The sequence below is a fragment of the Pecten maximus genome, chromosome 3 (assembly GCF_902652985.1).
Source record: "Pecten maximus chromosome 3, xPecMax1.1, whole genome shotgun sequence".
Taxonomy (NCBI): domain Eukaryota; kingdom Metazoa; phylum Mollusca; class Bivalvia; order Pectinida; family Pectinidae; genus Pecten; species Pecten maximus.
In genome coordinates this window covers 18,776,520-18,802,382 of record NC_047017.1, presented here as the reverse complement: position 1 = coordinate 18,802,382, position 25,863 = coordinate 18,776,520, and the positions used below count along the sequence as shown (strand labels likewise).

At 34.9% G+C, this 25,863-nt stretch overlaps 2 protein-coding genes across 2 annotated transcripts in view; one reads left to right on the top strand and one right to left on the bottom strand.

The window, feature by feature from the left end:
* The window catches only part of LOC117322634 (lysosomal-trafficking regulator-like), a 49,185-nt gene extending 32,126 nt beyond the window's left edge, over positions 1-17,059 (top strand). Inside the window, 21 exon segments of the mRNA XM_033877573.1 lie at positions 11-87; positions 474-662; positions 825-970; positions 1,130-1,235; positions 2,293-2,354; positions 2,767-2,825; positions 3,109-3,261; positions 4,255-4,499; positions 5,039-5,105; positions 5,526-5,682; positions 5,991-6,131; positions 6,247-6,464; positions 7,160-7,369; positions 7,637-7,829; positions 8,358-8,494; positions 8,794-8,892; positions 9,282-9,424; positions 9,774-9,871; positions 10,382-10,535; positions 11,025-11,099; positions 11,975-17,059. Coding sequence (XP_033733464.1) covers positions 11-87; positions 474-662; positions 825-970; positions 1,130-1,235; positions 2,293-2,354; positions 2,767-2,825; positions 3,109-3,261; positions 4,255-4,499; positions 5,039-5,105; positions 5,526-5,682; positions 5,991-6,131; positions 6,247-6,464; positions 7,160-7,369; positions 7,637-7,829; positions 8,358-8,494; positions 8,794-8,892; positions 9,282-9,424; positions 9,774-9,871; positions 10,382-10,535; positions 11,025-11,099; positions 11,975-12,101 — 2,856 coding nt within the window. The 3' untranslated portion in view covers positions 12,102-17,059.
* Positions 17,060-17,941: 882 nt separating this feature from the next.
* On the bottom strand, positions 17,942-24,183 carry LOC117323460 (uncharacterized protein C1orf198 homolog). The gene is made up of 4 exons (XM_033878692.1): positions 23,834-24,183; positions 22,861-22,911; positions 21,551-22,336; positions 17,942-20,299 (listed from the first exon to the last, which is right to left on the bottom strand). Exons 1-4 carry the CDS (start codon positions 24,101-24,103, stop codon positions 20,234-20,236), a joined length of 1,173 nt encoding a protein of 390 aa, XP_033734583.1. The 5' UTR covers positions 24,104-24,183; the 3' UTR covers positions 17,942-20,233.
* Between the last annotated feature and the right edge of the window lie 1,680 nt (positions 24,184-25,863).

Here is a 25,863-nt window from a genome sequence, read left to right as displayed (position 1 = left end):
TTTTTATCAGGAGAAAAAGATGATAAGCATAAAGTTTGAAAAAGGAAGAAAACAAATCACAAAAAAACACTGTCAGACGATGGAAAGGTAGGTTGATGATTCATGTCAAATGCAAAAACTACATTGTATTGGTACTGGCCGTACTGCCAAACATTATTCAGTTGTACACATTTTACATATTAACACTTATTTCCAGTGACAAAGTTTATTTTCAAATATATATTACTATATGATGTTTTCATGGGCACAATTATCAATTAAAAAAAACAACAACAAAAACAGCCATGCGCTATAAAGTACGGGCCTATATATATGTCAAATGTACCAATTGGAGTGCTTGTTGATCAAGACCTACCAGCATTCTTCTTTTGTTCAATAACAAATTGGCAGATTATGTATATGTCAAATACCTTAGACATAATGATATATTTGAATGTGTTACTTCACCATTGCTGATTGATTAAATTTTAAAGGGTTCTAAAACGGAATGACAAGCTCTACTCACAGTTATCTACCCTTGCTATGGATATTACTCGAACAGTGACGAGACTGCAGACGACAGAGCGAAACAAGTTTGTGGAGCATATCAAGCGAAGCATGACGGAACACATACAGGTCAAAAAGTCCTGGCAGAACATTGTACAGAACCTCACTCATGAGAGGTATAATTTGGAAACTTTTTTTTAATTTCTTTTTTTTTCTTTTAAAAAAGACTATTTTAATAGATTTACAGTGTATGTGACATATGCGGACTGACAAGGTCTGTGCTGTCCTCCCTGTAGATAAGCGTTGCCCAATTACCATGGAAATTTTTCTCTCCACAGGGCCGTTTGGTATTGTGCCGACTCCTACCCACAGTCATGGCAACTCGACCCCACTGAGGGACCAAGCCGTATCAGAAAGAGGTTAAAACGCTGCCACCTCAATATTAAACCCAAGTTTCTCAGTGAAGACACTGCCTGGAAACTAGGTATTTATACAATATACACCTGTATGCAAACCACAGGAATGAAACACCTGTTGAACAGTGTTTATTTTCATCTTATAGTTTTTATTCCAATTCAGGTAAAGGTTAAACAGTCTGAGTTTTGGAGTTCGGTTATCACCTGTAATTTTCTTTTAATTGCAGAATCTGAAACAGTGGACCCGCCCCTGATCTACCTGTTTGAGGATGACCATCACATCTCTGACTCAGCTGCCCTCATATACCAGCTTTATCGTAATGAGAAGATTCAGTAAGTACAGAAGTATTCTATACTTCATAGTATAGAAATATCACAGTACTTTTCCTTAGTACATCGACAGGCATGGCCCTTAGTACATCGACAGGCATGGCCCTTAGTACATCGACAGGCGTGGCCCTTAGTACATCAACAGGCATGGCCCTTAGTACATCTACAGGCGTGGCCCTTAGTACATCGACAGGCGTGGCCCTTAGTACATCGACAGGCATGGCCCTTAGTACATCGACAGGCATGGCCCTTAGTACATCGACAGGCATGGCCCTTAGTACATCGACAGGCATGGCCCTTAGAACATCGACAGGCATGGCCCTTAGAACATTGACAGGCATGGTCCTTAGTATAGAGACTTGTGTTTCTCATTTAATTGACATCACATACTGTCCTGTGTTGTCATGGATGTTTCACTTTACTATCCTTAAATGACCTCAACCTTTGATGGGACGTCAACAATAATACATGGAATAAACTAAAATAAACTGTGTTACTTTAACTCATGCTGATTAGCCAAAAGTAAAAGCCAATTACGGTTACCATAACTTTTAAACTGATAAAACTTCAATTGCTCTGGATAGCATGTGATTGACCTCTCATATGTTGTTTAGTGAGGTAGCCACTGACTGCTACAAGAAGACATCACCTCAAAATGACTGTGGTTGTTCATGGGGTGATATATGATTATAGTACCTTCAAGCTGATACATAATAATATCAATAATGTGATAATGTAATACAAAGTCCTTAGAAAAAAATGTACATCATGATTCAAAAACTCTTCTCAGTACATCATGGCTATCCATATTAAAGATATAAAAAGCTTAATTGCGGTCCTTTAACTTTTTGAACGAACACAAATGAAACATTCCTTTAAAATAATTTAGTCTAAGAGAAAAACTTATTGTTTTCTTAGAATTACAACAGGACTAGAAATTAAGTAAATTGTACCTGTCTGTAGTTGCTTCCTTTTTAATTAAGTTTAAGACATTCAGAGTCATTATTTACAAGACAAATGATTACCTTACAATAATCAAGTGGCTTGTTTATCTTTACAGACACACCTGTAAATGTAAGGCTGTGTCCCCAAACAACGAGAGTAATGGCGAGCTCTTGATTGGTAAGTTTCCTTACAGTGACATATTATTTGTTGAATACATAGAAATATATAATAATATAATCTGTATCACAGAGACATGAATGACTAAAACTTAAACAAGGTTTTAACACTTTCACCCCTACTGGCCATATTGAACTTCAAATGATGAATGAATGGCAGAGTCCACTAAAGTTTCTTAGGGTTGAAAGGGTGAAGTACAATTTAACCTTTGAACTATTGCTCATGTTACAATATCTTAATATTCTAATCTCAATCAATCCTTAATCATAAGATGCTATTTATTCCCAATCCCTAGTAATACAAATTTCAGGGGATTATATGCTCAAAGTGTGACGGAGTAATTAGTTAATGTTTAGACAAGCATGAAGAGCTATGTGTACTTAATAAACTTTATCTAACATTCACTTTTCAGGAGAGAACAGCATCTTCTTTGTAGCAGACGAGGCGATCTCAGATGTTAACTATACTCAGGTATTGTAAACATTCAGTGTAGGTTGAATAAATGTCATTCTGTCAGTATCTGTATGATTGGATGTACTATGATATTCATACAGTTCTTTAACAGTATCTCACCGTTTTCAATTAAGATTTAAAAATCTTTAAATGGCTCAGAATTGACAAAAGTAAACAGAATCCAACACCAACTGTGTAAAATTTATTTGAAGGTATTTGTTAATTAAAAGAAAGGAAACAAAAAAAATAAAGTATATTTATGTAACAATTTTTTTCTGACTTACTCTTTTGTAATGATTAGGTGTTGCTAGGCAACAAGGACCAGCTGTCAATGACCTGGCCATATGAGGACGTTAAGGAGATTCGTAGGTGTTGGTACCAACTACGTGACATCGGTATTGAGATATTTCTCACTAGTGGCAAGACATGTATCCTGGCCTGTTATAAAACAAAGGTGAGTTGTCGGCACTGCATCAGAACTATGTCAAATAAAGGTGAGTTCTCGTCACTGCACCAGAACTACGTCAAACAAAGGTGAGTTGTCGGCACTGCATCAGAACTATGTCAAACAAAGGTGAGTTCTCGGCACTGCACCAGAACTATGTCAAACAAAGGTGAGTTGTCGGCACTGCTCCAGAAGTATGTCAAACAAAGGTGAGTTCTCGGCACTGCACCAGAACTATGTCAAACAAAGGTGAGTTGTCGGCACTGCACCAGAACTATGTCAAACAAAGGTGAGTTGTCGGTACTGCACCAGAACTATGTCAAACAAAGGTGAGTTGTCAGCACTGCATCAGAACTATGTAAAACAATGGTGAGTTGTCGGCACTGCACCAGAACTATGTCAAACAAAGGTGAGTTGTCGGCACTGCATCAGAACTATGTCAAACAAAGGTGAGTTGTCGGCACTGCATCAGAACTATGTCAAATAAAGGTGAGTTGTCGGCACTGCTCCAGAACTATGTCAAACAAAGGTGAGTTGTCGGCACTGCTCCAGAACTATGTCAAACAAAGGTGAGTTGTCGGCACTGCACCAGAACTATGTCAGTATTTTGATCTTATGTACAATATGAAACATGTATTCATGCGTTAAGTTTTTCTATTATTATAATAGATGAAAATGTTTGAACACTTTTCAATTCTGAAAATATCATCAGTTAGCGTCAACAAACTTAAGATTACACACAAATAAGAAATGTTGTAGAGTTCAAACGTTCGTAACTTTTAACCATAATTGTTAAAGAGTATACTAAGAATATATATAAAAACACTACGGAGACTTGTCTTATATCGCCACTCAAGGAAGCATTGAAAATGGCCTTTGTATAGAGGTGGCCTTTATATAGAGATTTGTATGCAATAAATTATATTACATTGGGACTGGACTCGGAATCGGGCCGTTAACATACTCAACCTTTAGACAATATGGTTTACTGTCTTTTCACAGGAGAGAGATGAGCTACACAAGGTTCTGGCCAACCTTGAACTTCCTAACCTGATGGAGTCCGAGGACCTAAACCAAATCCTGCGCCTCTGGCTGCTAGGGGAGATAACCAATTACGACTACCTCACCTACCTAAACAAGATCTCGGGACGATCCTTTAACGACCTCATGCAGTATCCAGTGTTTCCATTTATACTGAAGGACTATGTCAGTCCTACGCTGAATCTCAGAGATAGTAACGCATACAGGTAGGCAAGATGCAGTGATATTTAGGACACAGATTCATAATGTATTGAGTCTGTAAGGCTCATGCTTGTTATGTTAGACTCATTGAAATTTTTAGTATCCACTGTATCTCTTAGTATTGGAACTCAATAGTATTATGGAATCCCCAGACAAAGATAGTCCTACTGGAATCATCTCTTTATCCTCAAAGGCACTACCATAAATCATTTATATTTTGTGTAGTATTTATTTTTGCGTTAACATGCGAGGAGAGTCTATCTTGAATTAAAATCCCTCGCAATTATTTGTAAAAAAAATGACACTTTTGGATGATGGCCAAACAATCGGTTACAGATATAGGAATCTTTTAGAGTTGATGAGTCTAAAAGATCATCATTCATAAATAAAAAGTTATTTCTATATCAACATTCCTGAAATCATATAGGCGAATATATCTGAAGAGGTGAGTTCGAGAAATAAAGTATTTGCAAAATCTAGGTGATTTACAGTATCTTATCTAAACAACTACATTTTAGTGTTAATCATTTGATATCTATTTTAGAAATCTGGAAAAACCCATCTCTGTACAAGAGAAAAGCAGGGAGGAAAAATACAAAAATAATTATGAGGTAACTTATGTTTTATCATTAAATCATGACACATCTATAGTCCTGGATGTTTCTTTGACATTATATACATAGCAAAACATTACAAATCTACGATGTTTGATATTTCTATAGAATTGTATATACAATATCTACAACAATCTACAGCAATGTATATCAGGGAATCTGCATTTTTGAAGCAATATATGATATTGCTCATGTTCTTAAGCAGCTGAATTCATTTAACAGTTTTGAAAGTTGTGAATATAAATACAATAAATGTCATGACCTTTAGTACACACTTTTAGTGTCTACACGAGAAGTATGTACTAAACTCTGACAGGAAATACATAGTTAACACGAATCTGTGTTTCCTGTGTCAGACCTGTTGTATCCCTGATGATATTTTTTGATTATTGAATCCTTATTTCTTTAACAATTTAGGTCCTGATGCAGGAGTACATCCGGGATGGCCATCATGACATTTCTGGTCTGAAGATGACACCGTTCCATTATGGCAGTCATTACTCCAATAGTGGTACTGTGCTCCACTTCCTTATCCGCCTTCCTCCCTACACCAAAATGTTCCTCAGCTACCAAGGTAACCAAACTAATTACAAAAGTCAATAACAAAAGAACACTACATCCCTACCTTAAATTATCCACGTGTCAATGACTATAGGTTTCTTCTCTGTCCATCTTGTACATATGTTTGTCAGCGCTCTAGCAGCTTCATTCCTTGAGGGGTTTTGGTAAACTTCACACAATAATATAGGACCATAATATCTAGGACAAGTTGCAGCGATTTGATTCATACCATACTTTCTCATCTCATATTTCCCCTCACAGTATACTTATTTTTCCTTGCCATACTTCATTCTATAAATCTTTACATGGTACATTTTTCAGATGACAACTTTGACCTGCCTGATCGATCCTTCCACAGTGTTGAGACAACATGGAGACTCGCTAGTTTTGAATCAACAACTGATGTCAAGGAGCTCATCCCTGAATTCTTTTTCCTACCAGAATTTCTTATAAACTCTGAAGGTAAGTGAATATCTGATGAAAGTCCCCTACAGAACTGATGTGTTGCATATGAAACAAGATCTTGTACTGTAACAAAGGCTGTTAATCTACATTACATTTTGTTTTTCTTGTGTAGGATTTGAGTTTGGTAAGCGACAGAATGACCAGCAGGTGTCCGATGTGACCTTGCCTCCTTGGTGTAATGGGGACCCCCGTTTGATGATCCTCGTCCATCGTCAGGCCCTGGAGTCAGATTATGTCAGGCAAAATCTTCACCATTGGATAAATCTGGTGTTTGGCTACCAACAGACAGGGCAAGCCGCAGTACAAGCCATCAATGTGTTTCATCCTGCGGTATGTACAACACCTTAAAGTTTAAATAATTTAATATGTAAACACATTATGCCTTTTCTCAGACTCAAAACTCAGTGTTACAATACACTGTATTGATAGACCCCATGCCCAGTGTTGCAGACCTGCCTGTCTGACTTCATATATGTTACACACACCATGTTTAACAGCATTATGACCTCATCCAGACCTTTAGTTTAGTATGACCCTTGTTATAACTCTGCTGGACCATCTTTGTCCTACAATCCATTATGACAGTTACATGTCTACACTTTGACCTCTGACCCTTGTTATAACTCTACTAGACCATCTCTGTCCTAGAGTCCATTGATAGTTACATGTCTACACTTTGACCTCTGACCTTTGTTATAACTCTACTAGACCATCTTTGTCCTAAAATCCATTATGACAGTTACATGTCTACACTGTGACCTCTGACCCTTGTTATAACTCTACCAGGCCATCTTTGTCCTAAAATCCATTATGACAGTTACATGTCTACACTTTGGCCTCCCACCTTTGTTGTACAGAACTCTACTAAATATCTTTGACCTCTGACCCTTGTTATAACTCTACTAGAACTTCTTTGTTTTGAAACCCAGCGTATAGTAACTGCCCCTACATCATCATCAACACTAAACACCACTATTGTACAGACTTCCATGTCTGACTTTTTGATTTTGACTCCGGTGTTTCAGACCTACTTTGGGATGGACATTGACAGTGTGAAGGAGCCTCTGAAGAGGCAGGCCCTAAGGACCATGGTAAAGACATACGGACAGATGCCTAAACAGTTGTTTAAACAGCCTCACCCTCAACAGGGGCAGGCTCAACCGGGAATTCTCAAACAACTAATCGGCCAGACGAGTCACGGCCCTGACCTGGACTACAGATCTGCACCCTACGTGGTATGTTTCATTCAGACTAATTTGGCCGTGTATGAATTTATATGAGCAAATTTGATTTGCGCAAATGATAAGCCGCCATATCTTGTTTGCCAGTTAGCTGCTGGAGACTGGATTACAATTTTCTCCCATACTGTGCTGTTTTGAAATAATCATTTGAATACAGGATAAAATTACAGCCATGATCTGTTTGTTATAAAGTTACAATGTGATATTTGATATTATATTCCAATTGTTTAAAATTTGTGATTCGTGTCTTATTTTTTTCAGCCGAGTGTGGTGCCCTCTGTTTGCGGCTTGAAGTGGGGAGTGTATGCAGGGTCGCCCCAGTTGGAGCCCCCTATTGTTGTCTGGCAGGAGAAGTATGAAACAGCCATGGCCTCCCTGTTTACTTTGTCAACTGGAGAAATTATTGGTGTAGGGGAGGACAGTTACTGTGTTACAATGAACAGCAAACAGAAAGGTGGGTAGCTCAGTTAGTTAAAGGAAAACACTCTTTCTGGCTACTGATGAGAGAGGGGGCATTCAATAATGTAAGAATTAAGTGACAAGGAGAACACATTTGTTGAACAGTAGATAGAAATGGGGAGCTGTTTCAGACTTTGGTTATTTAATTCACGTAAATACTTCCAAATGGAATAAAGTTACAGATGACTTAACTACCTCCCTTGTCTCTCCGGAAATTTTGACCCTGAAAATCACTGTTGGGTCTAGGAAATGAAACAGCTTTTTGATGTAGTTTCAATTCATTTTTGGCAGTACTGTTTCTAATTTTCAGTTTACATGTACATCAGAGGTTGCTAATATCTCATATGTCTTCTGTAAAATCACTAGCACTATCATGAAGAATAATATTTTTCAACCAGAATATTTTATCGGATGATAAAGACATCAGTACAATTTGGAAATACAAAAAATCATAAATCTTATAGATTTTAACTTTGATTCTAACCTTTGTGATTTGTAGCTGACTGTTTTGTCTTGGTTTTAGTTTCCACAGTGAACTTCTCCACAGACGTAACATGGGCAGCCATCATTGACTGGCATCAACCAGGAGGAATCCTCAGAATAAAAAATGACAAAAATCGGCCAAAAACAAACTTTCTACAACACAGCCCATTTGAACAGGTAAATATGACAATGATTATGTCATTTCTAGGTGATAGGGGAGGGAGGTATACAAACTATTTAATATGAAGGTAAAAAGGTTGAAGTTACTATGAGTAGAATTTCCAATTTCTTTCATTATGTAGGTTTTATGTTCACAACAAACTAATTTTAAAGTAAGTCATTGATGGTACTAGCAACAACTCTCACATTCATTTTTACATGTATTTACATATCTTACAATCTTTCCCACAGTTATTTTAGGTTTGATAGTTAACATTTTATCCAATAGGTTTTCACTATTTGCAATATCTTTTCAGATCACATGTTTGGCATCCGTACCAGACTGTCGTCTGCTGTTTATCGGCGGTACTGGTGGTGTGATCACAGTGTACCAGACCATCCACAACCAGGCCAAGGTTAGTGGTCTTTAACCTGGATAGTTAAGTTCCGTACTTGAGTCAAAGTTTTGTTAGAAATACCTTGTCATTGTCACAATAAAATCTGTCTTGTAATCGACTAGAGTACCGTAATGGCCTGTTACAAATCACAATTACAAAGAATATAAAAGGTGTTACAGGCCACTAGGAAAGATTCCATCTTTTGATGTAAAATAAATCAAATGTAACATCAGGATTGCATGCATTAAATGAAAAATGCAGTGTAATAAAACAGGTGTCGATTTGAGTTACAGTTAATCCAGGATGTAGGGACCTTGGCTGATAGACCTCATATTAAGTACATTACATAATGATATGATATAGTTTGTGAACCTGGTTTGTTAATGTGTATATTGTTTTACCTGTAGGAGAGTCACATACAAGTGAGGGGCAGTAAAAGGATGCTACACGGCCACACAGACACCATCTCCTGTCTGGTGGTCAGTAAACCCTTCAGTGTACTGGTCAGCAGTAGCCATGACAACACCTGTATCATCTGGGATCTCAACAGGTGAGAGATGAGAGAGGGTGTGACCTTGACAGTGGAGAGAGAGGGTATTGACTTTGACAAATGAGAGAGAGGGGTGTGACCTTGATGATGGCAAAAAAGGGTAGTGATCTTCACAGATGAGAGAGAGGTTGACCTTGACATATGAGAGACCAGGATATGACCTTGACAGATAGGAGAGAGTGGTATGACCCTAACATGTGAGAGAGAGGACATGACCTTGAAAGGTGAGAGAGAGAGAAGTAACCTATATAGGTGATAAGAGAGAAGGGTGTGACCTCAGTTATTGCATTGTATTAAAACATGAAACATCAAAAAACATACAATGACATCTTTACATTTGCCTTGCCAGGTTGTGCTACGTTAGGTCAATATCTACTCACAAGTCTGCGGTGAAGTTGGTGGCTATAAGTCCACAGCTAGGAGACATCGCCTCAGTCAGCAGTTACGGTATGCCATTTACCTTATTTTACATTAAATTGTTATGTCCCTGCCATGAAATGGAGAGGCATGTAGTGTTACCCATGTCCATGGCATCAAATCACATCCCAATGCAAGGTAACTAGCTAATCTCAGGAACTGCTGATGCGATTCTCACCAAACTGTGTTTTAGGGTGTCAAGTGGCAGTGGAAATCAGTGACATGTGATGGATATCTTGTATATATTTTGTAAATATATCTATATATAAACTTATCAACGATTTATTTTGTTTACAAATATCGTAAATCTAGCCTTCATATGCATGAATATCAACACATTGAAATCAGTAACTTCATCTGCTGTTTCAATACAAATGGAAACATTTAAAAACGTATAGCCCACATTTTTTCTGGTAAAAAATCCATAGATAGTCCGCATCGGCAGATAACCTGCACTAGACAACTTCTTATGTGAAAAACTGTATAACCCACAGGCAATACACAGGAAATTAGAAATTACGGTACAAGTTTGTGTTTCAGGGCCAGGGAGCTGTCTACAGCTTCACACCATCAATGCTGCCCATGTGGCCTCTTCTGTGTGTGAAGACACCATTCACTGTCTCGCGTTCTCAGCTGCCCCAGAAGGTCGATCCATCAATGTCATCGCAGGGGGTCTCAGCTCAGGAATGGTCAGGTGAGCATGACAGACTCGTACTCTCATTTACATTGCAGCCAGTTACCGGGGTAACTGGTAAATCTATAAAGGATGATCAATGATTTTTTATGAGTTGTCAGTAAAAATAAGACCATTTCCATAAGACTTGAATCATCATGTGACATCTATTATATATATATATTCCACATCTCATTGACATTCCTTGAAGACTTTGCATTGAGCATTTTATAATTACACTTGGTATAAGCTCTTTTTCTCTGAGGTTACTGACTAGTCCCAATCATCATACTTATATTTACACACTTTCTAGAATTTTATCTCTCCTGCCCAGGGGTCTAATTCATAATCTTTGACTTAAATTAGGGGTCCCTGCTTTTAGTCCCATTTCAATCAAAGCAAAAATATGGGCATGGGTGTATTTTACCAGAATTTTTCTAATTAAAACTTTGAAATTATTTTGGTGATGACATATGGACATATCAATTTACATGTGATTTTGTTTGACAGGCTGTGGAGCAGCTGGAACCTGACTGTTCTGAGGGACCTCCAACATGATTGTCTTCTTGCCAAACCAGTCATTAGGTACAGTTTCTTATCAGAAATTGTTGTCTTGTAATATAATCGGATCATACTAGATGTACACAAGTACACAATGTTGTTATATCCTGAATTAAGGCAGAATTTCCTCTGAAAATATATTCAAAAAAATTAAAATTGCAAGAAACTGTTGGTTAATATAGGATCTGCTGTAATTAAAGATATTTTGTATGATACCGTTAATGCATTATTGCAAATCAATCATAATAAATTCGAAATTTGAAAAATAATTCCTGCCTCATGTTTGTCATCTAAGAACATGAATAACCATGGCCTGAGGTCAAACTGAAAATGCAAATACACACAATGTACTGTCATGCGGGTTTGAGCTTGATTGTTCCTTCAAAAAAAATATCTACATGTAATTACCCCTACAGTTTCAAGTTGTAGTTTCAAAGAAGATATCTCTTGCGTTGAAATTTCTGGTGCAAGTGTATCTTTGTGTGATCTGTATTAAATGTTCAGCAGTTTTCTTGACCTATTTGATATCAAATAAATATGGAAGAATTGCAAATCCTAAAGCCAGGTTCCAATTGATATATTCTACTCTCTTCTATAGTTGTTCAGTTTAGAATATACCAATCCGAACCTGGCTTCAGGAGTTGCTCTTCTTAACTTATTTGTTTACTGTTTTTAAGAGGGCTCTGTGTCCACTAGGGATCCTCCTGGAGTCTAGTAGATGAATTACAATACAGATTTTGGTTCTTGTAGAATTTTTCCGAATGGAGATTTTCCCATATTCCCATAGTTTATTTCAGTCTGAAAATTATTTAACGCTCATGAAATAAAAATCATTATAATACAGAAGATGAAGTTATGGTAGTTATAAGTTAACTGTACTTTGGCTTTTAACGTTTCAGTCTTGCATACTCATGGGACTCCCAACGGCTCTGTATGTGTACTTCTGACGGAACTGTCACAATATGGGAGTCGGTTTCAGCCAGATCTTCAAAGTCGATACCACCACAATTCATGTCGTTCCTATAAACAGATATTCTCTGCATGGAAGTCAACCCTTATAGGGGAGGGAACAGATCTCTGTTGGTGAAGATTTCAAACCAAAATAAACACTCTATGTTCTATGTTTACACATTAGTTGAATTGTTCAGGGTTTGACCCGAACTGAACGAAAAGGTACGGTAATACAGTTATATAATATTACTCTCCGAATGTTTCCGGTGAATTTGTAATATTTGTGATAAGATCATTTACCCAAGCGGACTTTCAAATTGAGCTATCCTTGCCAAAGTTTAAGGGATCAAATCTTGTTTTAACATTCCAGACGTGAAGTTACTGGTATATATAGACAGAGAGGTTATCTCATTGTATTTGTAAATCACTAGGTACTGTGGGCCAACCTTATTAATACTTAACCCTTTCACCCCTACTGACCATATTGGACTTCAAATTATGAAAGAATGGCAGAGTCCACTAAAGTTTCTTAGGGTTGAAAGAATTAATGGAACCAAATAGTTTGATCGCTTTTTTCAAAGGAAGCCATCATTTGTAGAATACCATTATTGATCATTTAAGATATTGTAGATAGTTATAAAGTGTGGCTAAACTGACACCATTATCAGCGGATAAGTCCAACCTCCCGTAATTGTTGTTATATTTCTCAGTAAATGAATCTGAGGTGGATGCCATTATATGATAGTATTCTAATAGAGCTTGATAGAAGAAAAGTAAAAAAGCAAAGGGTTCTATAACTTCATAGAATTTATTATTTTACGTGTTTGGGATGGCTAGGCCAACCATCATCAGAATTTGATTTTAGTTTTCAGCTTATTGCCATCAAGACTTAGTCTTAAAATAGTCCCATATACATTGATATATCATGTACATATCTCTTGTGTGCCATTTGTATTACAGTTAACTTAATCAATTAGCATTTATCAAATTAAACATGTACATTTTTTAATAGGTACATAATATATATAGTAATTTATATGTCAGAACATGTGCTTTATGTGCTGCCTCTGAAAATAGGGGAGATAACTTTCATCTGCCTTGAGTAATATGTGACATGTAAGCTTGTATAATTTATATAATCTTAGAGGTGCCATAGAATGGTTTTATTGTAATGTTACATATCATGTAATTGTATATGTGTCTATGTGTGTTACATGTGTCAAACACAAACAAGTTATGTCCTATATATATACATGTATGTGTGTTATTATAATATATTCGAATTTATATTAAATGTAGCATTATAACGGCTGTTAAACTGAATTATTAGTTGAAGCTGCAGCTGTTCCATTCACATTTGCTCTCTGAACATCTAGAATATATCACGACAAAGTTTAGACTGGAATCACTGCCACTTTGTGGATAAAACAAAAAGACTTTTTGATCCTTTAATGTGCGTCAATGTTCCCAATCACCATACCATTAAACTGACTGGCTTTGAACTTTTTTGATTTTTCTCTGTGAACTTTCAAAAGAAATACATCAGCTTAGTGAATGGTCAGGCTTTTTCCTGACACAATCAAATGACAAGTTGTGTGTCTTTGATTTTGTCATGACATATTCCAGGGGTACAGAGAGTGAAAGTGAACGTAACTCATGGAGTATCGAGAATGGGGTACAGAGAGCGAAAGTGAGTGTAACCCATGGAGTATCGAGGATGGGGGTACAGAGAGCGAAAGTGAGTGTAACCCATGGAGTATCGAGGATGGGGGTACAGAAAGTGAAAGTGATCGTAACCAATGGAGTATCGAGGATGGAGAGCAAAAGTGAGTGTAGTTACCCATGGAGTATCTAGGATGGGGGTACAGAGAGCGAAAGTGAATGTAACCCATGGAGTATCTTGGATAACTTAATAAAATACTTACAGTAGGTGCAGTCTAAATAAATCACTATTTTCAGGTACATTACATTCCATAAATTTACCATTGAAAGTTTTGTGAACTATATATGTGTGTACATGTACCTGTGAAGAGTGAAATTTAGATATGGTTTTAGTCAAACTGTGGTAGCTACGTATACGAACAGTGTATAAGTTTAAGATGCTCTGTCTCACTTAAATTTTGACAGAGGTTCATTGTTATAGCCATATAAATAATGTACTATAAGCATAATACAATTGTATAAATATAAATAGGTTTTGATCATGTCATATACGCAAAGTTACACAAAGTTGTTATCTTATTATGAAGACAATGAATACCTGGGGGCATAGCTGTTCAGCAGTAAGTGTTCAGTAACGGGGCCAACCACACACACAGTTCTATATATTACTGGTAGTGTTCTTTGTCAAGTTTTACAAAGTGTTCAACTGTTGAGCCAGTCTTTTTAAAGATTGATTTTGAAAATACTAGTATATATATCGTGGTACAAATTTTTCATATTTCAAATGTACAAGTATGTATGTATTTTTTTTTTGATGATAAAATATGAAAGTGTTCAACTGTTGAGCCAGTCCTTTAAAGATTAAATTTTGGAAACAAATAATATAGGGTACATAGATTTTATATTACAAATTTAATGTAAAACTTTGTATGTAATGTTTCTGGTGATAAACTATAAAAAAAGTTTTGAACTAAAAATAATAAATAAATAAATAAAAAAAACTATATACAATACATGTACAGTATATAATGCTTTAGGTAAGAAATCCTTTTATTTGTATGTAAATGTTTCTATTATTAAGTATATGCATGTTATCATAAGACCTATTCTTACATAGCTTTTGTTACGAACACCTTTAATCAAACCTAGAGCCATTATATTAGAATGACTGTAGGTTCTCATTGTTTCACGATTCACATACCACATCATCACTTCAGAGCATCACAGACTTTTTTAATGGTAATGTGACATAATCAGTAACAAAAGAATTGGGCATGGAGTCAAAATGTTTGATACTTTAATATTCAAGTCAATCTGAGAAAATGTTGATTTGCAAATATTTACAGTGAATCTTCACTTTAAATGTGATAAACAGAATCTTACATTCATTTCCAATTTTTTATAAGATTCATGAAATGTGACATCTTTTTTTATTTTAGTAGGTCATTAGAGCCTTGTTGAAATAAAAAATATCTTACTGATATCATGCTTTAATCGAAAAATAAAAAAAAAAAAAATAAAATGTACCATGCAATTAAGGTCACGATACCATTAAATTGACTGCCTCTATGTATTTAGAGAGAGCAGTGAACCGTTCTTGTGTTATGAGTATTAAGATATACAGCAGAATATAACAGGGTAATTAGGTCATACACTGTATATCGGTATATACATCAACATACAATGTCAAATGTGTGTGTAGCTATAACATGATAAATTATATACACTATAGATAGGTTTTACAGGTATACCTATGCCAGTATTTTAGATGTTACAGAGCCAGATTTCCGATGCAATAGTCAATATATTTACAGATAATACTCTAGGTAATGGTATACCTAATGATTATTTGCCTAGTCATTTTGAATGTTAAAACAATGAACATGTCATGCATGCTTCAAAAGCAGTAGTAATTCATACATTTTTATATCTGACACTGAAAACTTGCTGATTGTGCTTTATTTGTTTTAATTCATCAAGATATTTTGACAATTGCTTGTGTACCTGTGACTACCTGTACGACTAGTGTGTTTTACCTTATAGGTCAATACTGTTATCTCTATAGTATCCCCTCTGATGTGTATCTGTATTGTACCTGTTTTAATCTGTATACATTGTAGCAAAGTTTAACTAGAATGACCTCTGGTGTTGTTCAACTCCCTGTCACTGTTGACCTTGGCGATCAGGATTCGATTCCCCGATTGGACATGAAAAAGTATTGGGTAACCTGCCCAATCATGTGGGATTTCTATGGACATTTCGGTTTCCTCCTACAGTAAGACACGTCCTGTGCTTCCATCAGGGCAAACAAGAGTTATCAGTGGTATAAGTTGATATAACTTGTTTCAAAATTGTTGTTAAACTATATTAAGTTTATAGTTGAAGTTGTTGACCTCCGATATTAAAACAGACTATAGACGAATAAATATTTATGTTGGGAACATCAATCTTTTATTTCAATCTTGTAAGTACCAGTAGGTGAAACCTATTATTTCAATATGTAGTGACTGTATACAAATGTATTATATAATAAGTATAAAGTGTACTCGGTACAATGAACAGGTGGACATGCCTAAAAAATGATTTTGTATTTGTGTTACATGAGTATTTATCGTTAAGTTCAACTTAACAGGTCATTCTTGTCTGACAAATATTTCCATTATTTGTATTTACACTGTGTTGTGTACCTAAACTGAATAGTATTTACCCCAGTTTACCTGAGCGTATCACTTGCCGTTTGTATACATTTTCATAACTATATGATTTTTAAAAAAAAAGTATTTCAGTAATTTAACAACATAGTGGTGACACTTTTATTTATTTTTAAAATCTATATGCATTGTTTTCAATGTAATATGTAATAGATATTCAGTTCAACATGTCACCAGTGAAGTATAAGAAATTATCAACTTGATAAAGTCTCATATCTCACAGTGATGATATAACTTTTGTTTACCAACCAGAACGGTACTTTCTATTAAAAAAGTATGCTCTAATTTGACACAGATGTTTTTCATTCCTTTTTTCGTCTTTAAAAAATGAAATAAAAGGAAAAACATATGGTTTCCCGATTTTCACTTGTATCAGAAAAACTGATATTTTCATTTGTGAAAAATATTGATATTCTGTCATACTTGTGAAATATATGTTGTATTCAACGGTAAGCCATTCAATATCCAGATATTATCCTCGAGCTCTATATATATATATATCTACGATTCGCTGCTTTAGCTAGAAATGTGTCCCTAGCTAGTGTTGAATATTAAGACTGTGATATGTTGAAGATTTTACTAGTAGAATTCCATATTGTTATTTTTATACCAAGTTTGTTTAAAACAAACTTTTAAACAGTAAAATACATTCTATCGATATTCTATTGTGTTGTCTTTCTTTTCAAACAAATTCATTAAAGACAGACAGTTACAGAAATGATCTCGTCATTATGTACGGACCATATCTTGATTCCTGAACAAGTCAACATTGGAAAAGACATTGTCAGAATCAAAACGTTTTTTACAGGATGCTGAATTTTAGCTAAAAAATCTCCCAATGGGCAATACAAGCTTATCAGATAGGCTGTGTCCTTGTTTGTCAAAATTTCCTTTAAAATTTGTACTGCTCCAGAAAACATGTCAAAGGATTGTAACTGATTTATTTATTCAGAAATCCAATTTTTGCCCCTTTCTCTCTGTCCCAAGAGCTCCACACCCTACACACCGATTCTCCTTCATTAAAGGAAACTCTAAGTACACCTTTGATTTTGATTCACATCTAGATTGGTGAAGGTTAGTTGTCTTTTATTTTCATCAAACTCAAAAACTATTAGAAAAGATTTTCTATTAATGATACAATCACTTCAAAATAGTTTGACATAATCAAAGTGAGATATTTTCAATTGGACTTGATGAAAAGGCAACCATTTGGTAGATCCTTGGAGTTCCATTTTCCTTCAGAATTCTGACAACTGCTTCACCAAGATATAACAGTCGGCAAGGGTGTCGGCCAATTTAAGCTCAGATGATGATGTTAGGGGCGAGGTGCCAGCGAGGGAAACTGACCAGTCTGTGCTGACATGGCTGTGTCCTTGGACAAAACACTTTCCCTAATTCCTCTGGATGGCATTTAACATGTTGTTCAGTGAGGTAGTCACTGACTACTACATGGAGACTCTGCCTCAAAATTGAACCTTAGCTGTTCATTGGGTGATAAACCCAAAAAACATTTGATAAATAAATAAGACAATTAAAACTTGATGAAATAATTAGTACGTAGATTTATTGCACTTACACATGACACAAAATTATATTCACAACTTTACAATGATTTCACAAAATGTAGTTAATATATTAAACAACATAGAATACTACAAGAGTAATAGTTCTGCTATAGTTCTATTAAAAGTGTATACAAAATGACTTTACAGTATTCCCATTGCAGTTCCTTGAATTGCCATAGAAGTGTTACATAATGTAAAATGCCTAGGTAAATTAAACTAATATAGGATGACATGTTGACACAGGGACTTGAGAATTTGTTACAGTCTATGCATATTTTAAAACCTATCCTAGTGTGTATAGCACATTTTCAGACTTTTTCATATGGGGCTAGATTAAATGCACGATTGGCACATCAAGATGCGTCTTTTATTGAATTTTGTCCAGCTCACTAAAACATCTAAAAATGTGCTATACACCAGGATAGCTCTACATACACACAGACAGTAACAAATTATTGGGCCCCTGTGCATTTTAGATGTTAAAGCAACATCTTATTAAAGGATTAAATTTGTTGTATTCATCAATTTTGGATTTTTTTTTTCATTCAAATGCAGTATGTTCAGTCTAGATCTGTTGTTACACTGCTGACATAAAATATCTTAATTGAGCTCTTCCTAAATAAACATGTATGTACAGTGACAGTATTATAAACCTTCTCCCAGTAAATAATTGATTTTCCCTGTATTATACTACATAGTATGATAGTTATATCTTATACTCATAATTTATAGTTTTAATTCTGACAGTAAAAAGAAAATATTAAAGCTTCAGAGTCAAAAATATTTCCAAAATATCCAAAATGGAGTAAGAAGATAAAGTGAAGTCATTATATTAAGAATTATATATAAATGATAATGACCCCATATCACAATCAACAATCATAAATTCTGCCCTTTGTTTGGTACATAAAAACACATAAATACAAGTTCAATGCAACTTGCAAGTGAATACATTCACATACATTTCAACTTGCTGAAAAATTAGCACATTGCGTAAAATAATAAATGTATATCTATATGAATACACAATATATAGGAATTAGTGAACAGATGAACATTATACATGCAACAAAATTAACATTTCTAGAAGGAACTCAGAATATTTTCCTACTTGTTGGAAGTTCTGAAATCCTGTTTATAGTTAATTAATAGATGAATTGTGATGAAATCGTTCACTTCAGTCTCTGATTTGAATCTCATTTCAGTCTCTGATTTGAATCTCATTTCAGTCTCTGATTTGAATCTCATTTCAGTCTCTGATTTGAATCTCATTTCAGTCTCTGATTTGAATCTCATTTCAGTCTCTGATTTGAATCTTATTTCAGTCTCTGATTTGAATCTCATTTCAGTCCCTGATTTGAATCTCACTTCAGTCTCTGATTTGAATCTTATTTCAGTCTGATTTGAATCTTTCTATCAGCATGACCCACAGACCATTAAAATTGATACAAGACATGCCAACATTACAAAAGTGAAATAATAGGCATACAAGTATAGCACCCAGTAATATTGACAGTATATATATCCCCAAAATACAATAAACCACACTGAACATTTTTATAGTTAATAATTATTTTAAGCAGATTATAAAGAAGATGGATACTTCCAGGGTTAATCAAATACATCCTTACACATTAAACAATTCTAGAAGTTCCTAATGAGTTTTAGGAAGAGCTATATGGTCAGATCTTTAGGTTTAAAAAAAGTTATATTCTGGTTTAAATATCTAAAATATGTAAAAAATACATGATAACATTTATGTGCAATAGCACTATACATATAGCCAGGCCACCATTGTTTCCTCTGTACTGTATTTACTAATATCAATTCTATGAAACATATTTTTTTTGTAAATATGCTAGTGACAAGTTTGAGCATACAACATTTACATGATTATAATCACCATTTAAACACAGGTGTTTAGTATCATCTGTATCTATAACAACCATATATTACTAATGCACAGAAAATAGCATAACAGTGCTGAAAATTGAGCAATTCTGTTTCAGCTAATGTAAGATTTACAAGATAAGGCAAAAATAAGTTATACCAAAAAGTACCTGCAATCATATTTCTTTGTATAATAAAATGCAAGTAAGTACATGTTTGTTTTTTTTTTATCAAAAAATTAAATCGTACAATGTGTGTAATGGTACCACAAGGCTGGTAAGACAGCAGCACAATTATAATCCAGATCTGTGAAGCGTTTGTGTGTTTACAAGTCATACACTGGTCCCAGTAGTGAGAGACGTCCTGTTACATGTCAAGGCTACCAGTTGTCAAGGAATGTGAATCCAGACATTGGAACAGATGAATCTGGTCTCTCTCCAGATACCTGTTTGAAAGTGAAAACAAAAGTTAATTGACATCATGAGGGAAAAACATTTTCTTTTATTTCCAGGAGAAGGCTTGGGTGTACAACCTATTGTGACAGTCCAGACTGTGAGAAATCTTGGTGCACACTTTGGTAGTTCTTTGAACTGAGAAACGGGTAAATGTTATTGTAAGTTACTTTTATCACCAAATCAGAAAACTTTTTGTTTATCTGGCAGTTCATCACCACAGATACATGCAAGAAGTTGATGCATTTGCTTGTAACTTCTTGGTTACACCATGCATGGAAATGCTTTGCTCTGTGCTATATCTGATATACTAATTAATTGCTTACAGATTTAGACGGTCCAGAACCAGAAAGCATTGAACCGTGCACCTTTTTTCTTCACTTGAGATTATGTGACTGGTGCTCTAACTGACTGAACTAGCATGACCCCTGGTCACAGTACAAGATTTTGATGTACACATTTACAGAGCAATAAATGGAAAACCACTTGAGTATTGATAAGAACTTGTTACCCTCTATATAGCTACCAACCATCACAATCACTACGTTCACAGACAGAATCCTCATTATGCGTTCCAAACTCTCGTACTGTGACTTACGGTAACTAGCTAGTGCTTTGGAAAGGTAGCAGCAAATTTGTGGAACAACTTACCAACCGCTACGTATATACCAGGAAGTCGATAAATTTGACCAAATTTAAGAAGATCAAAACTCAGCTGTTTATGTCTGCTTGTTAGACCCTGATGTAGATGCTCAATGCATTACATTACCTATTTGCTGGAGTTGATACCAGGAGATATGATTTACATGTTCTGGTTATGCTGTTGCACTTGAAGTATTATATTTATAATATCATGTAATGTGAGGCCCATTGGAGTAATTTTACAAAGATATAGTGAGCTGTACATGTATAAATAGTGTATATCATAATTAATCATCATATTATTTTGAAAGCCTATCATATCAAAATAGACTTGTTCTATTTCTGCCATCTTGGATAATTTCATTGCAAGATACCTCCTACAATAGGCCAGTCATTGACACTGCCATTGAACAATAACCAAAATACAGAAATAATTTCAAATCAAACATTTATGAACAAAACCAGTAATTGATATCATTTATCCATAAAAGTTCAAAATAATCATTTATCAAAGAGTTATCACTGCAATAAACATGCATGGAGTATAGTCTCATGTGTATCGATTACATACATACATGTTTGATGATGTATTTAATACTAACCTCAGATTCTCGTAAGACAACCATATCTGACCCAGATAGGACAGATCCATGTGATTCAGTGACCTCCAGCAGCCCTGCCTGATCATCATTTAGATCCAAAGTCCTTTTGGCTCCATCAAACATATCCGTCTGCTCCTCTCGCTCCATCATCTGTACTCTTGGCTCCCTTAACAACGGTTTCCTAGATGGTGATGAGGTTGTACTACTAATGCTTTCGGTCTCCTCATCAACGAGATTTTGTTCTCTGATGTTCATTACGGGATTATCAAAGACATTACTTTCTATGTCTTTGTGGGCCTTAGGAAATTCCTTTCTGGTCTGTTCATTCGTAACAAGTTCCTGTTCCTCTTCCTGTCGACGTTTTGAAAATGAGGAAGACAATTTCAATCTGGAAGCAACAGGTGACTTTGTCGATGCCTTTTTTGGAGACCTTTTAGAGGGTTGAGGAGCTGTTTGTGATGTTTCCCCCTCATTTTCTCCGGCAGGTTTGTTATCAGTGAGAGATGGTTGTGAAACATCTGAAACACAACTATTCCTTACGTTACCATGGCTACTGTGATCGCTTTCTTTGGTTTCCGGCAGTATAAAATTGTTTGGATCAGATTTCCAATTTTTGTACTTGTCAGTTTCCCAGATACTGGGATTAGGGTTGTAGACAAATTCTGGTGGTGCTGTTGGTCGTTCCTCATTCTCTTGTCCCGATTTGGACTTGGCAGCTCCTTTAGAAGGCTGGGGTTTGGAAAGCTTTTCTGGTTCCAAGTCTAAGAGATTAAGGTCTTGCTGGCTCTGAAATTGTACAATGTATGAGTTATTCACTTAACTGTTCAAGCAATGGACTTTTTAAAAATACCAAACAAGGAAAATGCTGCAGGTGAATTTTACCTCATGATTGTGTGGCTGAAAAAAATACTTGATCATGACATGTACAATATTCTGAACGTGTTTATGAATTAAACTGAGTTAATCAGAGTGGAGTCTAAAATCCCTGCAGCTGTTCAGCATATTAATTAGGGAAGTACAATTTGCATGCAGTTCCTAAAAGTCACGACTGGTCTGTCATGTCTTTGACTAAATATATAGGGAAGTATTTTATATATGTGTTCACAGTTTACAATATAACATACACTGACAAATTATATAAAGGGCTTTGGCACATACTCCAACATATAGTCCTATATTGATTTTAATACATAAATGTATTTATCTTTGGCATATATCTCTAATACTTAATTATATACCACTGACATTACTAATACACTACCATATATAAGTTTGACATATTATATACTGACAAAAATGTAAATACATACCTTGGACCGCCATGAAAATGGAGCCGAGTGCACATCTTGCCAGGACCATATCTACAATATGTAACATGAAACAGTTTATGTATACAAAAACATAATAAGCATAAGATCACAATGACAGCATAACATTCTTGTTATACCTCATAAATAACTTTTTTTATATATGACTAACATGAAAACTAATTAAATAATAATTACCTTACTAATTTTGACATTGCTTATATATATACTGGTCTGCCCATCAGGTTGAGGAAAAAAACCCAACTGGCGTAAAATTTGCAAACTCGCCTATTATACGCCAATTGAGGTAAAGCTTTGTTATTAAAGTTGCCAATATCACTTTAATATAACTTTTTGTCCAAGTCACACTGCATTTATCTAATTGTGAAATATCACACAAATCAACATTAATTTTCACATGGGAAGTACCAATAATTAATGAAATACCTCCAGTAGTGTAACATCATGTTTCTAAGTAGCCAAAGGCTTTCAGTAAACATCTTCTAGCAAAATATTATATATTTTTTTTGTAAATTAATGTGACTCGCTGTTTAATCCATTTTGGTTATTTCTATAAGTAACAAAATCCATACTCCAACAGGTATATAATAGGTGAGTTCGCATATATAATACCCAAGTTGGTGGTTTCCCCAAAACTTTTTCTTATATTTTTCATCAGTCTTTAAATAAGCTTTGACCATGAGATGATGATCCTTTGAACTGTTTATATATTTTGATATTTGAAAAATATGACACAATATTTTGTTACAATTGTATAAAAGAAACTGATGTGGTTTTATTTCAAATTATCCTATATTTGAGTAATTTGTGTATTACTCAATGTAGTAACTATAACTCAAATGCAGGACAAACTAGTACTATATTACCCATATGCATATGGATATGTGCTCAAACTGTTCAAAACCATATGCATGCAGACACGCCCATTGGCACTTGTTGTAAATGCCAAACTTACATCACTGTCCATGTCGACGATTATTTTCTCCCCTGATTGAATGTATAATTTTGGAAATGATATGCCATAATGACTGTCTTTTGCGCCACTAACGTATTTCTCTCGAACACTTCGGTCAACGAAAAAATCGTCAAGTGCCTCTTCCTGTTTCTTCCACTCCAATTCATTCCACTCTTCGTTCAAAATATTCTTTGCTATCTGAGTCTCGTGAACGATTTTCTTGGAGAGTGGGTTAATAGAGGCAAAATATGCCAAAGCTTTGTCTTCCATAATGAACAACCGCTCTCAAAACGAATGTAATAATGACTGAAGAGAGATCCTTTACATTATCACATCCGACATTGTTGACGTTTTCTCAATGTTGTTAAAACGCTTGAATGATTTTGGGAAGAGTGTACATGCAGGATTACCTCGTCCAGAGTTCTGGGCGACCTTCGTTTAGACCAAAAAAATAGTGCCGTTGATTCCTGAACTGGTTTTGAAAAGTGATACAATACACACATTTACATCATAGGCGCGAACAAGTATTTATCTACCAATATTTTATCTCATCATTTCGTATAAACAATTACATGGATTCAAATGAGTGATGTTAATTTATTATCTTGTGCAAATTTAGCTTTCATTTTTTGAATTATTTAGAAAGAAGATTAAGTAAAACAAAATGAATGGAGTTAAAATTACCTTAATAAGATCGAAGTTAACACATTGTACGTCAATAAGAGATGTAATTAAGGATATTTTCTGGTGAGAGGTCAAAATTTTCTGGTAGATAATTTTTTTCTCTTATGACTTTTTTGAAAGAGGAATAGATGACAAAACAAATAAATGCATTAAAATGTATATTTTGGTGTGCTTGTTTTGTTTTGTTTTCTTTCTAGTTCGTCTTTCAAGTGCCGGGTCATTTTATGCTGAGTGGCCAATTTCAAAACAAGAAATTTAATTATTCAATAGAATTAATGGAATAACAAAGATAAAAGTATTTAAAATTATTTTCTCCACTTCTTAAAGTATTCTTAATAATGTCTTAAACGCAATGTTATCAATAAAATAAACAATCCAAGGGCACCTATGGTTCATTTATGGCTCATTTTTATTCACGCTAAGGTAATCTAAAACTGATGAAAAAGATAAAATCAAAAAATAACGCAGTTACACCCCCTGACCGGATTAAACCAAAAATGAAACAGGACATATTTCAAAATAATCTTTTTTTTTAAAGTTTGTTATGAAAATGAAAGGATACGGAAGATTTTTTTTAATACAGAGAGCTCTACCTCCCTTTACGAGGATGACGGCTGACCTGGAGTTTCAAAATGAATAGAAAATCAACGTGTCCTATATGTTACGATAGTTTTAATGATATACCCTATATATACATTTTTATCTTGTGTTTACTTAGTGTCAGCAACTTCACAAGAGTTGAGCTACAGTTATGATGCTTTCAGTATCATTGCACAATTGGTAATTATATAAGGATATTAAAAGGTTGCTAACATCCAATATTTCCTTGGTTGTATGAAATAATTTTATTTTCACTAGTAATACACAAGTTTTGATCTTCATTGCATATTTCACATAATTCGAAAATAATACATATGTATTATTTTATACATGAAATGTCATAAGGTACCATAGCTATTGAAAAGATGAAATATGCATTTCGAACCGGATATTATAGAATATTAAAATGTAATAAATTATATATTTTATACCTCTGAAAGATGCGTTAATATTTACACCTGGTTTAGTTTCATAGTGTATTGATGCTTCACGGACTTTCAACTTGTAAATCGTACTGACTAGATTATTTTCCGCGTTTTACACTTCCCCTTAGATTTACCGGAAATGATGACCGGAACTTTCCGTCTGCCATGGGGCCCCTACCTTTGGGACCCGGTTTATATTTAATACAACAATACCAATCACATAACACATGGGAAAGAAATAACAAGCAACTGGAATCTGCAAAATCGATTTATCAATGATGAACTTTGTTTATGATTTCCAGTAACAATGCCAGATCACTA

What these genes read in the sequence shown, in the direction of transcription:
- LOC117323460 (XM_033878692.1), bottom strand. Translation starts at nt 24,103, where the DNA reads ATGGAAGACAAAGCTTTGGCATATTTTGCCTCTATTAACCCACTCTCC. An exon ending in TCGTCGACATGGACAGTGAT is followed by an intron (nt 22,912 to 23,833) that starts GTAAGTTTGGCA and finishes TACATATTGTAG; the next exon opens with ATATGGTCCTGGCAAGATGT. An exon ending in TTGTCTTACGAGAATCTGAG is followed by an intron (nt 20,300 to 21,550) that starts GTTAGTATTAAA and finishes ACTTTCAAACAG; the next exon opens with GTATCTGGAGAGAGACCAGA.